The sequence below is a fragment of the Crotalus tigris genome, unplaced genomic scaffold, assembly GCF_016545835.1.
Source record: "Crotalus tigris isolate CLP2741 ecotype Arizona unplaced genomic scaffold, ASM1654583v1 scf7180000017541.2806704, whole genome shotgun sequence".
Taxonomy (NCBI): domain Eukaryota; kingdom Metazoa; phylum Chordata; class Lepidosauria; order Squamata; family Viperidae; genus Crotalus; species Crotalus tigris.
The window spans coordinates 952,822-967,313 of record NW_024096462.1 but is presented as its reverse complement, the minus strand read 5'-3'; the positions used below and the strand labels follow the sequence as shown (position 1 = coordinate 967,313).

The 14,492-nt window shown below is 38.5% G+C and overlaps 2 protein-coding genes across 27 annotated transcripts in view; one reads left to right on the top strand and one right to left on the bottom strand.

Moving 5' to 3' along the window:
- The window catches only part of DCP1B (decapping mRNA 1B), a 50,073-nt gene that overhangs the window by 2,147 nt on the left and 33,434 nt on the right, over positions 1-14,492 (top strand). Inside the window, exons 2-3 of one of the 3 annotated variants that reach the window (XM_039362213.1) lie at positions 4,372-4,412; positions 12,469-12,596. In XM_039362213.1, the coding sequence (XP_039218147.1) occupies positions 4,372-4,412; positions 12,469-12,596 (169 nt within the window). The remainder of the gene's footprint in view (positions 1-4,371; positions 4,413-12,468; positions 12,597-14,492) is intronic. The other 2 variants (XM_039362295.1, XM_039362376.1) reach the window with 2 other exon arrangements.
- CACNA1C (calcium voltage-gated channel subunit alpha1 C) overlaps positions 1-14,492 on the bottom strand; it is a 590,134-nt gene that overhangs the window by 570,589 nt on the left and 5,053 nt on the right. The gene's annotated exons all lie outside the window — the stretch shown is intronic.

Below are 14,492 nucleotides of genomic sequence, written 5' to 3'. Positions count from 1 at the left end.
GATTCACTTAACAACTATGGCAAAGAAGGTCATAAAATGGGGCAAAACCCACTTAACAAATATCTCACTCAGCAACCGAAATGTTGGCTCAGTTGAGGTCATAGGACGAGGACTCCCTGTATTTTAATAAATAACTCGAGACAACGAACATTTTTCCCCACAACAACAAGCCTGTGGGGTGGATTGGACTGAGAATGACCAAGATCACCCAACTGGCTTTCATGCTTAAGGCAGGACTAGTGCTCACAGTCTCCTGGTTTCTGCCCTGGTGCCTTAACCACTAGATCAGGGGTAGGCAACCTTGGCTCTTTTATGACTCGTGGACTTCAACTCCCAGAATTCCTGAGCTAGCATGGAATTCTGGGAGTTGAAGTCCACAAGTCATAAAAGGGCCAAAGTTGCCTATTCCTGCACTAGATCAAACTGACTCCCCCAGTTTGCTACCTGCAGGAGTAAACCAAAAGTTTTGACTTCAGATTGTTGCCTGTTTCCAAGGGAGAGATGATAAACATGTCCGTTAGGTCAGATGTGGGCATTTTATAGCCACATCCGGCCCTTTGGCTGCCCCTGTAAATAAGTGTACACCATGCACACAATACAACTGCATGGCTTTTATTTTAAAGGTGACTGCTGTTTTTTTTTCCCCAATTACCTATGTGCTTGCATGTGTGCTTACCACCTTCACAGCTCTGTGTTTTGACGTTCCACAAAAGCCCAGTTTCTCATGTAGCTCCTTGGAAAATCAATTGTCCATGCCTGTGCTAGGTAGAATACACCGGCCTCTCCTTCCACAGACATTGGCAGAATACAATGCTTTGTCAAAATAATGAAATCAGCATCATGTTTTTGCAGTGTAAGCACCTCCTTTTTTGTCTGATCTGTGCAATATGAAGCACAAACAAAAGAGACAAAGCTTGTGGGTAATGGCACAACATGACTTTTGTCATCTGTGTCTCCTTTCCTCCCATTCTCCCACTTGGAATTGGCTGGGTGAGGGATAATCTTGTTTCCAGCTACCTCACTCAGAAGGGTTTAATTCTGATTTGGAATTAGTTGCTTTTCTTACCCTTTCCTCTTCAGAAAAGATTACTTGAAGCTACCCTATTAAAGCAGGAAAAACGAACTCCCCCTTTTTTTTCTGTTCAGTCGTATCTGATTCTCAGAGACTGTCTGCACAAGTCCCTGCAGTTTTCTTGGCAGCATTTTCAGAAGTGGTTTGCCATTGTCTCCTTCCTAGGGCTGAGAGAGAGTGACTGGCACAAAGTCACCCAGCTGGCTTTGTGCCTGAGGTGGGACTAGAACTCATGATCTTCCAGTTTCTAGCCTGCCTTAATCACCACACCAAACTTCCTCTTAAAATTCCAAATTAACAATAAATAGACCATAACACATCTACATATTTACACTGTTCATTGTTTTGGTGAAGCTCTTTTCAAACAGAAATGAAGTTTATAGGGCAGAGCATATATCTGGCTCCCCTTTCAGTATCAGTTTATTATTACTAATTTTATACCAATTCATTAAAATGTTTCAAGTGGGTTTTTTTCATTGGTTGATGCCACTGTCTCTTTCGTTCATTGATTTACATAGCTCTAAGTGATTCTTCTACTTTTTATTTTCTTAAGTGACCCTTTCCTGATACATTCCTTGACTCACCACTTCATCAAACTTCTCTTCCCTTTCTGGAATATGTAAAAGATATTTTGCCTGTTAAATTCCAAAATATGACTATTGAGTGTGATTACATTACAATTGAATTATTTGTGCTTTTATTGGACCCAACATTTATGATCCCCCATGCATTTTTGTTGTTGTTAATTGCGAAGTCGTGTCTGACCCATCGCGACCCCATGAACAACGTTCCTCCAGGACTTCCTGTCCTCTACCATCTTCTGGAGTCCATTTAAGTTCATACCTACTGCTTCAGTGACTCCATCCAGCCATCTCATTCTCTGTCGTCCCATTCTTCTATTGCCCTCAATCTTTCCCAGTATTAGGCCCTTCTCCAGTGAGTCCTTCCTTCTCATTAGGTGGCCAAAGTATTTGAGTTTCAACTTCAGGATCTGGCCTTCTAAAGAGCAGTCCCCCATGCATAGTAATTCCAAAATCCAGAACTAGACAATATGTTTGTTAGCACTGACCAAAATGGGAGGGAGGGGGGGAAAGGAGACATTTTAGAGCAGAGGTCCCCAGGGACTGGTTCCATGGAGAGAGGTTTTCCCGTGGACCGGAGGACGCGTGGTTTTGTGTGCTGCCAGCATCCCCCAAATGGGGCTTTGCTTATTTGTGTGGATCGGTTGCTGGCATGCCACGGCCCAGTACTGGTCCATGGCCCGGGGGTTGGGGACCCCTGTTTTAGAGTTCTCCAGAATTCTTCAATACTGGCTGTCCTTGGAAGTTCTTGTACATAAAACAATGATTGCTTGTCTTATCTTGGACTCTACATGAATTCAAAATTCAGTTTTTCTCTTTCCTGAATTATATGTACTAAATTTGGAACTCTTAAGTTCTCAGTATTTCCAGGAACAATCTTTCATACTTGAATGGCATTTTTACTATCTTGACCCTTTAACTTCAACAAATTTGACGGGATATTTGAACGTATGTGACTTGTTGAAAGTCACATCTATCTAGAATATGAAAAAATAATTAGCATGTATTAATAATATAATATAGATGTCTTTAAAAGGTGGAATATATGTTAAGCATACTATATGTCAGTGGTGGCGAACCTATGGCACGGGTGCCAGAGGCGGCACTCAGAGCCCCCTCTGTGGGCACGCGCACCGTCGCCTCAGTCCTAGGCCTTCACTAGGTTTTATAAAACCTTTTCGCTTTTGGCCTCCACCGCCGTGTACAAAAAAAAAGTTTCAATCAATCAGTTCATTTCAACCTCACGGGGAAAAAAAATCTTGCAAAGTTGGAATTGATTGATTGAACTTTTTAGTCCCACCCAGTCTGCCGTTACCACTGCAGCCACGCCCACCCAATGGGCCATATCAGCCAATGGGCCTCATCCACTCAGCACCCAATGATGCATAAGTGGGTTTTGGGTTGTAGTTTTGGCACTCGGTCTCTAAAAGGTTCGCCATCACTGCTACATGTGAATTGTAAAACTCTGGGTGTCTTGTAGATGGCAGTTAAAATAGTTTTTTGTATATTCTTGCTCATATCCAGATATTTTTCCAGCCCGATACAGTTTGCCTATTTTATATGTATTGCTATGTAGACTTTTTTCTTTTTATATAGCCTTTTCAGGATAATGGTAATACTAAATTAAGACTAAGCACTTGCTGTATAGGGCAGCGGTCCCCAATCTTTCTGGCCTGGCAGACTGGCAGCCAGGGGGGAAGGGACGGTTTTGTGTGCTTGTGCTTGCCTGCTGCTTGCGTGGCCTGGTTCCCAATAGGCTACAGACTGGCTCTGGGCTGTGGACTGGGGGTTGGGGACCCCTGGTATAGGGTATATAAAAATATTGTTATCCATACTAATTCTTTTAACCTGTTAATGCTTTCTACCTTGCATACATTTTTTAACTTTTTTATATTGATGGCTATTATGTGAGGCTTTATTAAAGTCTTTTTAAATCACTTGACAGACTTATTTATACCAGGAAAATGGATTTCTGTGTTAATGGATTTCTGTGGTCAGGTACACTCCAGGCTTTCAGAAATATGGTTTGTCAATATAATGGTTTGTCAAATATGGTTTGTCAATATAAGTACAATTACATTGCTTATGAATTTATTTTAAATTTAAAATATGGGATATCTGTCGATTGTATATTTTATGGCAAATATTGTTAGTCATATCACTTTTCTGATGCATTTAAAAATCAGATGGCTAACAAATGCCTTGTTCTCATGATTTATAGACCAATAATAAAGCATGCCATACCTATAGGAATTCCTTACCGGCACCATGTGCTAAATTTGGTAATGAAAGCATTCTTAGGAATTGTTAGTGTTTTGTTTTGTTTTGTTTTCTCAAGTATAAAGATCTTAATACAGGATACCTACCACAAATATTATAATTTAGTAAAGTGCTCAAAATATGGAAAAATGGCTGCTATCTCAAAAGAATTAAAACCTGTCTTTAATTTTTCCTAGTGGAGAAAAAAACATTTCATTTTAGGAGCATGTACTCAGCACACAAGTTTTAAGATTGTGGACTACAGGGGACAAAGGTATACTGGATGTTTTGAAAAATTAGAATGGACTTAGAATACATTAATGTGCTAAAAAGGCAGCAATCACTTAAAGGTGTAAAAACACAAGTTACTTGTCTCTACAAAATAAGACTTTTTAATAGCTTGATTGCACATTTGCATGGCATCATTAAAACAACTAAGCAATTTTAATTTGATTTTAGGAGAAGACTGATGTGGAAGGAACACTATTTGTATATACAAGGTGAGATCATTAAAATATTTGTTTGATTAAAGTTGTTAAGTCATTCAATTCTCAAAACAGAAAAGAAAGAGCAAAGGAATTAATTTTTTGAATCAGCAGTCGCACATTTCAAAATATTATTTTCCTCTGGTGCAGCTATCCAAACACCAAATAAAATGTCCTCACTTGGCTGTTAATATGATAAATTGATATTTAAAATAACTTGTTCAGCAAATTTATTTTTCTTTGGGACAAAATCTTTCTCTGTCTCTCCTTTTAGAAAAATAATAAAATTGAAAGAATAGGTTTCTTCCAAGTATTGTGTAGCAGACAGTGGAAGATTATATTTGTGTGCCTTTTCATTTGCTGTAAACCTCTGCTGTGTTTGAGGGCTGTGCCAGAGGGCCTGTGCTAACAGTCCAAGCCTCCTCAACAGTCTTTTGATGCCATCATTCATGAAAATAATCTCTTTCCTCCTCTGAAGTCAGAACTCTGCCTCCAGGCGTGTAAGGGGATAGTTAAGGTTACTGGGTCTGGCCTGCAAAAATCAGGACAGCAGGAAATTAATTTTGGGTGTTCCTTTGCTGCCATCGAGTGGTTATCCAGAGAGTTACAGCCTATGGGTGGTATTCGTGGGAAATTGCTTCTGAGATCATGCTATAGGTAATCCTCGACTTATAATAATTCATTTAGTGACTGTTCAAAGTTACAGTGGCACTTAAAAAAGTGACTTATGACCATTTTTCACATTTACGACTGTGGCAGCATCTCCATGGTCACATGATCAAAAATCAACTGATTCATACTTAATGATGTTTGTAGTGTCCCAGGATCATGTGTTCACCTTTTGTCATCTTCTAACAAGCAAAGTCAGTGGGGAAACCAGAGTCCCTTAACAACTGTGTCACCAACTTAACAATTTCAGCGATTCACTTAACAACTATTGCAAGAAAGTTCGTAAAATGGGGCAAAATTCACGTAACAAATGGCTCACTTAGCAACACATTTTTTTGGTTCAGTTGTAGCCGTAAGTCAAGGACTTATCTGTATTTATACATTTCACTTCAGTGGCCGGTTTGGGGCTTCTTAAGCACAAGCTCCCCTCCCCTCTGTAAAACTCCTGTTTACTTTGATCCAATTCACACTTTTCATTTCCTATATTTATTTATTTAAAACATTTATATAGTTACACATTTTATAACAAACCTCGCATGGCTCCCATTCAAGAATTAAAGCTTTTTTTTTTTTTTGCAATGTATATCCAGTGTGGGTGGCATGCTAAAAGGTACTGCCCCCTATACATGAAACCTGTGAGATCTCCCCCCCCCCCCGCATGTGATCTGCTTAAAGCACTCTTGTAAGAAAATGCTCACAATAAACTGAATTGATCCTGAGTGGCAACAGGAGAGAAACCAGGAACCTGTGACCAAATTGGTTCTATTCACCGTATCTCCAAAGATAGTCTGGCTAGCATATTGAAGGAATAAGTTATAATGAGGAAATAATAAGGAAATCAGTCTCTGTATACATGCATATAGCTATACTTTCTCCACCATAAATATGAATTCTGCAATAAATGTTAATGAACACTTTATTCTGGAGGTTTTTTTTTTTTTAATTTCAGTTTGGCCAATCACACCTTCTCTTGCCATCTCCTTCCCCACCCCAGAAAATCCCCACTTCCTTTTAAATTGTATATCTGTACATCTCATTTTAAAATACTGTTTGTAAGACCTTTTAATTTGTATATATCTAAAGGGAAGTGGAAATATTACAATAAATAAATAAATAGCAAGTGTGACATTTTGTTTTTATCAGAATATAGGTTACGTAACTGGGCATTGACTGCCAGCCACTAGGAATCTTGGGATTGCAGTAATTAATAATCGAAGGAATGACACCGAATGCTTAAGAATATCTGAATTTGATTTCTCAGTAATATCAGCCGGGAGCTTATTTAGCCTTGAATGAGGGACAGTTTTAAATCTAATAAATAAAATAAAATGTTTGCTTTGCTTATGAAGTATTCACAAACAAATATTTTAAAATTCACACATTTTGTTCTTGAAAAATAACTGGTTCAGTGTGTTAAAAATAAAAGGCATGGTGATGACAGATTGTATCTTGCAGCTGTGGCTATTTGGATAATTAAACTGGATTAGAGATTGCTGCTGATAAAATTGAGGGGGAAAGAAATGCAATTTAAAATATTAGAAGTTATCCTATTGGAGGTGACAATTAAACAAACTGAACAATCTGCAGATACGAAGATGCCTTGATTGTTATTGTATTTAGTTTCTTTCAGTTCCATTTTTGTTTCATTTTTGTTGCCTTGTTTCATGTATTGTACATTTGGTCTCCTGCTCAGAATGTCCTCTGGGACTATCAACTTGAAACACTTCCCAGATATTTATTCTGATTCTTTTCAGTGGTATTAAATTTGGGTTCAGATTAGAATGTCCCACTAGTTTCAATTGCTATGTGCTGAAAATGTACAGGGAAAAATGAGAAATGGTGACAAAGCATCTATAGAATAAATTTCTTCTTGTGTTAACATAATAGGAAAGTTGGGCAACAATCCTATACGCCTTAGGTAAGAAATAAGGCTTATTCTAAGTAAAAACCATAGCTTTATGCTTTATATGCGGAGAATCAAATGAATAAACTGGAAGGAGCCTTCAAGATTGTGAAAAATAAATGTGGGGACAATGCAACATTCCACTGTTTGTATAACTAGTTATTACTCTGCAAATCCTTTGCTAGGAATATGCACACTCTGCTCTTTCAAGGTATGCCCCTAATAATTATATAAATGTAAAACAACATATAGGTCAGTTTTTAAAAAAACAACACACGGTATATTAAAGAAAATGATTCAGTGATGATATAAAATCTTAAAGTTGTTGGGAAATATTTTAATTATAATCAGGGATCTCAGTTGGATGGGTCAAAATAATGGTGTCTTGAAGATTTATGGTTATATGACCAATGTAAAAAAAAGGGTGGAACTTTAATCATAAGCTTTAGCTGATTGTGTTCAGCAGGTCAGCGGTTCAAATCTCACCGGCTCAAGGTTGACTCAGCCTTCCATCCTTCCGAGGTAGGTAAAATGAGGACCCAGATTGTTGGGGGCAATGTAAATATATATATACATTGCTTACTGGTGTACACCGCTTAGAGAGTGCTTGCACTTAAAGCGGTATATAAGTCTCATAAATAAATAAATAAATAAAGGAATGGCCAATTATATATTTTTAATCTCTTGTGACAGAATGATTAGCAGACCTCCAGGAAAAAAAAAGAATAGAGTTATATTCCTCATTAGTATTCAGAGCCTCAAAAGCTGAGAAATTCAGACATCAATACTTTTGAATTTTGGGGTGTCTGTTAATTTCATAGATGGGGCTCGTATACAGCAGTTGGGCTTGCATGTGCAACCACTAGAAGGCTATGCAGGTGGAGTTGATCAGGCCCCTCACCTCAGGACCTATCCTGCACAAACAACTTCTTTGTAGCTGAGAATAAATGACCGTGAAGAACCATTTCATTTATATTTGATAGCTTTCTTTCACATCCCAGTTGTTTTGAATGACAGACTGGCTACAGGCACATAATCTTGATATTCACTAGGAATCAGGGATTGTTCATTTAGCTCACAACAATGGGAATGCCATCTGATGCACTCATTGTACTCTTGTTCTTCTCCCCTTCCTATGCTGCTGCTTGAGCCATCTTCGTTACCAGAAAAGTGTGTAGATTTTGGCTTATGTTTTTTTTGGGGGGGGGGGGGAGAAGGTTGCACACCAGTCATGTGATTGTCCTAGCAGTCTGCTACCTGGAGCCAGATCCTAGCTAAGCACAATATCCCATGTCTACTCAAGAGTTGGCCTCTTTAAAGCAGTTTCTTTACAACAATCTGAAGAAACTATTTGCCCTCTTGCATTTGTTGAATCTACAACATAATTTTTGTTAATTGAAAAGAAAATACTTTTTCCTTGAAACCAGTTTATGACTTTCGACTTCAATTTTCTGACCATTAGAGAATATTACCCACTGCCTCTTTTTTTGGATCTGCTGGACCACCTTCAGAAAGCACATGATTGCACTAAATTGGATTTGAGAGCAGCTTGCAATTTAATTTGAATGAAGGAGGATTATGAATATTTAGCAGTCTTACTAAACTTACAGGCAAGTTTGAGTACAGCTTTTTGGTCTAGTTAATTGCCCTGTCTTTTCCAAATTCATGAATGAGATATTCTGGACAAATATGTATAGTTTACGCAGATATATTTTTATTTATTCAGAGGATTGTTGCATCTGTTCATGTCAGGAATATGTTAAAGCATCTATGCAAATACAGGATCTGTGTCAAGTTGGAAAGTGGCAGCTGATCTTCCAGCATAGGACACAAGGAGTGCAGATGGATCTGGCCAAGGGGCAACCCATTCTTATATAGCACAGACCTAGAAATGTTAAGGATGTCCGACTTTGGGAGTTTTTGCCAACTTTTATAAGTGCTTCTTTCCAGATTTTGCTAAGTGTACAAGACGACTAACTTAGCTTCTAAAAAAAGATTTCAGTTTTAAAGGTCTACCTACTCAAGAACAAGCGGGTTTTTCATGGCTTGAAGCTTCACTTGTACCTCCACTCTCTCCTCCACCATTCAGATCTTAGTTGACTCTTTGTTGTGCCTAGTGATGCCTTAAATTTTTCTTTGAGCAATGGCTGCATTTTTGTCAAGATGTCTCCTCCTGACTGAGGGGAACTGTGATCATAAGAATTTGGAACATTACAGAAAGCTCAGAGCCTCACTCAATATTTGATCAGGTGGGAAGAAATTTTCTCTTACTTTAACTTCATGTAGAGCAGCAGTTCTCAACCTGTGGGTCAGGACCCCATTTGGGGTCAAACGACCATTTCACGGGGGTCACCAAACAACGCAGTCCGCCATTTTTTCCCCCTTTTCCTTAGCTGTGCTACTCCCTTTTATTCTATTGGCTTTTGAAAGCCAATAGAATAGACTCTCTTGAATAGAGTCTAATTCTATTGGCTTTCAAAAGCCAATAGGAATTGTCCAGGCTGTCTCTGCCCTGCTGAACCTGCCAAAAGTCCCATTCTGCAAACGGTGCGGCACCAGTTGAGTAGTCCTCGACTTACGACCGGTTGGGGGTCGCGGCATTAAAAAGGTTGAGAACCACTGATGTAGAGATTCACAGAGATGTCCCTTGAAAAACTATGCAGAGATGATTTCAATAATATCTTCAAAAACACGCTTTAAGCCCAGAAACAAAATATTAGGAACAAATTGAGACTGGGTCTGTCCTAACTCTCTTGAGTATAAAACTATAAGTCAGTCTTTCACGATTCTGTTACTATATCTATATCAATAAATATAATTCCAATCAAACTTGTGGAGTTTGTTTCCTGATCTAGCCTACTTTGAAGGGCTGATTCTTTCACATTACTGCTGTTCCTACTTCACAAGATTAACTGCCAGATTCTACTGTTGTGCGAGCCCAAATTTGACGTTCTCTATGCGTCCTCTCTTGTTACAATTTTGAGGTCTGGTAATTTTAGCTCTCCCTTCTGGGAAGGGACATTGCTGAGACATTGGGGATGGCAGATTGTGAATCTTTTCAATCAGATTTACTTATAACAATAGGATCTATGTCAGGGTTCCAACACATCAGAACTACACAGATTGTTTCTCCTTTTATCTTTGGCTGAAGAACTTTTTCATAATGGTCATTTTTATATTCCTTTTCCTCTCTGGGAAGAGGTGTTGCAATTTATCCACGATAATATGTACAGAAATAACCTTGAAGAAGGAATGCAAGAGCAGCAAAGCCCTCAGAAGCCCTACGTTCAATCCTGAGAGAGAGGTGAGAATGAGAAAGAAACTCGGGCAGGATAATCTTGAGTTTCTTCCTCACTCCCTGTTCTTTCTCAGAGTTGAACTGATGTTTCACTTAAGTGGTCTTGCATTACTTCTTCATGGTTATCTCTACACTCTGTACAATAAAAATGCAAGGCATGGGGTACTTTTTGAGTCATTGCATCTTTGGTTAGAGATTTGTAGTTGAAAAGGACAAGAGAAGATATTAGTTGTCTTCATGTCATGTCTGCCGTAGAGTTGAAGCTATCTCTGCTAAGCCTGCCAGTTTGCTCCAGCTATTATGTTCTACCATTGGACTATAGGATACAATTTCCCTGGACTTTATTACTGATTTCCCAGATGTGCAGAGTTTTATGACCATTCTACTGATCTGTTTAGAAAGGTGGCTCATTTTATTACTTCTAAAGGACGACCATCTGCTCTGGAAACTGCATAGCGCTTTCTAGGCCACGTTTTCAGGGGCTTAGTAAATCGTGTGACCTGATCTCATGGCTCTCAATTTATATCTCAATTCTGAAAAACCCCTTTTTCAATTGCCGGACATTAATATTCTTCTGTCATTGACACATCACTAGGATTGAATGGGAACATCGTGCAGAATAATGCAATATTAAAATATTTGCATTGCTAAATAGCCTATCAATAGAACAGTTGGACAGACTTGTTGCCATTTGCAAAATTTGCATGTAGCAAGTCTGCATTCCTCTAGTGCAGGGGGGTAGGCAACCTTGTCTCTTTTATGACTCGTGGACTTCAACTCCCAGAATTCCTGAACCAGCCATGCTGAGAGGAAAGGGAGAGTTTCCAAGCTGAGCCATGCTGGCTCAGGAATTCTGGGAGTTGAAGTCCACAAGTCATAAAAGAGCCAAGGTTGCCTACCCCTGCTCTAGCGCCATGGCTCCTTCCAAGCAAATTATAGCTTTCACCCACACTGTTTATCCGCCAGATTCTTGCTTTGGTTCTTTCAACCTCTGATTTCCCAAAGAAAAAGACACAGCACAGCTCATCTTAAGGGAGCAGCTTGATTTGGATAAGGGCAGCCAGTGCTTATAGGACACAGAACTACGAGTGGAGACTTCAATGGAACTGCTATGGGGGGGTTAGTATGGTTTTTCATTCAGTTTCTACCTTCCTCCCATCAGTCCAAGAAACTCAACTCAAAGTTTTTGGGCCCCTTCCCTGTGAGAGCTCAAATCAGCCTGGTAGGCTTTCATTTGCAATTGTCCACTATTGTGAAATACAGTGTTTCAGATTTTAGAAACGGAAGAGGGTTTGAAATATTTAAATCACTGGAAGGGCTATCCCAAGGGTAGGCAACCTTGTCTCTTTTATGACTCGTGGACTTCAACTCCCAGAATTCCTGAGCCAGCCATGCTGAGGGGAGAGGTTGCCATGCTGGCTCAGGAATTCTGGGAATTGAAGTCCACGAGTCATAAAAGAGACAAGGTTGCCTACCCCTGGGCTATCCTGACATAGAACAATTGTGGAAAGTGGAGATGCACGGGCAGTCCTCACTTAAAGATCAGTTGTTCAGCAACCAAATTATGGTGTGTCAGCCTTCCCAGGTAAGCAGATAGGAAACATGACCAACTCTGGGAAGCAAGTTGTTCCATTGATTAATGGCTTTTTATTCTAAAGTTCTCCATAGTTCCAGGTAGACTCTCTCTTTAATGAGCTTCCACCCGTTGCTTTTTGTCCTGCCCTCGAGTGCTATGGAGTATAAGACAACCCCTTCCTCTCCGATTGCCCCTCAAGTACTGGTTCTTGCGGCGGCAGCTCTTTGTTGAGGTTTTTTGAGAAAATAATAATTTCCTTGAACTATCAAAAATTACTGATGATAAAAGTGTTGGTATTTGAAAAGATTTAAAAATATTTATCATACTAATAATTGAATTATTTTTAGTAGATATTTTATTTATTTATTTATTTATTTATGAGACTTATATACCGCTTTAAGTGCAAGTACTCTCTAAGCGGTGTACACCAGTAAGCAATGTATATATACAACAATCTGGGTCCTCATTTTACCTACCCCGGAAGGATGGAAGGCTGAGTCAACCTTGAGCCGGTGAGATTTGAACCGCTGACCTGCTGAACACAGTCAGCTAAAGTGACCTGCAGTACTGCACTCTAACTGCTGGGCCACCTTGGCTTAATGGTTTCAACCTTGATCATTTTCAGATCAGCTTCGCCCAAGTATGGATTTACCATTATGAATAGGCTGAGCATGGAAAATCGGACAGAACCCATAACAAAAGATCTGGATTTCCAGTTGCAGGATCCTTTTCTACTCTACAGAAATGCTAGATGTGAGTAACTTACTAACGCACGAACAAAATGCATTGTTATATAAAATGGGCTTCTTAAACACTGCTTCTAAACAACCTCTGTTTAGAACAGCATGTTTCAATATTTTGCTTGTCAGAAAGTCACAAAAGGTGATCACCTGACCCTGGGACACTGGAATGTCATAAATATGAACCAATTGCCAAGCATCCATGGGGAGGCTGCAACAGTCATAAATGTGAAAAAATGGTCATAAGTCATTTTTTTCAGTGCCATTGTAACTTTGAACACTCACTAAACAAATGATTGTAAGTCAAGGACATTCTGTATGCACTTTAGCCTCTCCTCAAGATTCTCCCTCCCAAAGGAGTTAAAGGACAAGTGGCACAAGAGCTTATTTTAGTAATACATGGAAAGCCTCCTGTTTTAGGAAATTTTATGAACGAGGATCCCTAAAAATTTTGAGCATAGTTTATAATGCCATTTGGCTGGCGTATGAACTTTGAAGAAATTGAGAAAAGTTCAATTGTTTTCTAGGTGATGTATGTCTCAGTAGGAGAAAATATATGTAGTCAGGATTGAATTGTGGAATACTTGGTGCAGCAAATATCCAAATAAGCAGGGATGAACACCAGGGAAACAATCCAGTAGAAAACAATCAAGGATCTACCGAAGAGAAAACCAATCACCACCAACACTGGCAGGGCAAGCTTATATATATATATATATATATATATATATATATATATATATATATATATATATAAACAGGGAGCAAATCTGATATTACCTAGTTGAGCAATGCAACATCTGCAAGCAAACAACCAAGCTTGGACGGTTCTTCACAGATTTTCTACCCCTAAGTATATATTAAGTAAAATATATTTAGGTCTGGTAACCCCTCATGCAAGTAATAACACTTCTAGATTTTTTAAGAACAGTTAGGGTCAACTAGCTACTGCTATCCTAGCTGGGTCAAATAAAACAAAAAGATGGTAATTAGGGACTTTTTGTTTTTTATTCTCATGTTATGAAAGAACTGTATGTATAGACAAAGGGCTTGACAAATATCTCAGTTTAATATGCTAAGATACGCTCTTCTGAAAGCAATCTCGTTTACCTTTATTGTTAATTACTTAGAATATATTGTTTGTGGTTTTCCTTCAAGTGAACACTTTCCCTATTCCAATTCAAAATGTTTATTCAAAAATAGCTTCACTTCATCTGTAAGTACAAATAAAGTCAATAATAGCTATTTTCTTGGTCTAGCTAACTGTAGCTGGGAAGCAAAATTATTGCTTACTGTCAGAAAATTACCTTTTTATGCCCTGTTATTAAATTGGCTAGTACTTAAATTCTATGAACTATATTTCTGTTATGTATAATTTTGACTAACATTCTGTCTGCATTTTAATGCCGGTTAACCAGTTCTTTATATTATAAAATGAGAATGTGATATTTTAAATAAAAAAATAGAAATAAGTAATTATTTAAAAGTAGATGGACTATTAATTGGAAATATGTGATGTAAATTAAGAGTTGGCATTGCATAGACCTTGTGATTTTGGATTAAAACTTATCAATCACTATTGGCTGTGATGGCTAAGTCAGGTGAGAATTGGAGGTTTTTTTTAGAGGGCATGTACATGTGTGTATTATTAGATTTTTTTAATGGCTAGCTAGGAATTCTGGGAGTTGAAGTCCACAACTTGAAGATGTCATGACTGAGACATACTGTTTTAATGATTTGAAGAAGAGACTTTGATACTCATGGGCTTTGCAAAGCCACTTTTTAAAATGCTTTGCAAAAATTATTTGCTGGATTTGCTGGATTGTGTAGCTTTGCAAAAACTCTGGTAATCAATTGAAGTTCTCCTAAACCATAAACCTGAAATTTAAGGGGAGGTGGATGTAACTCT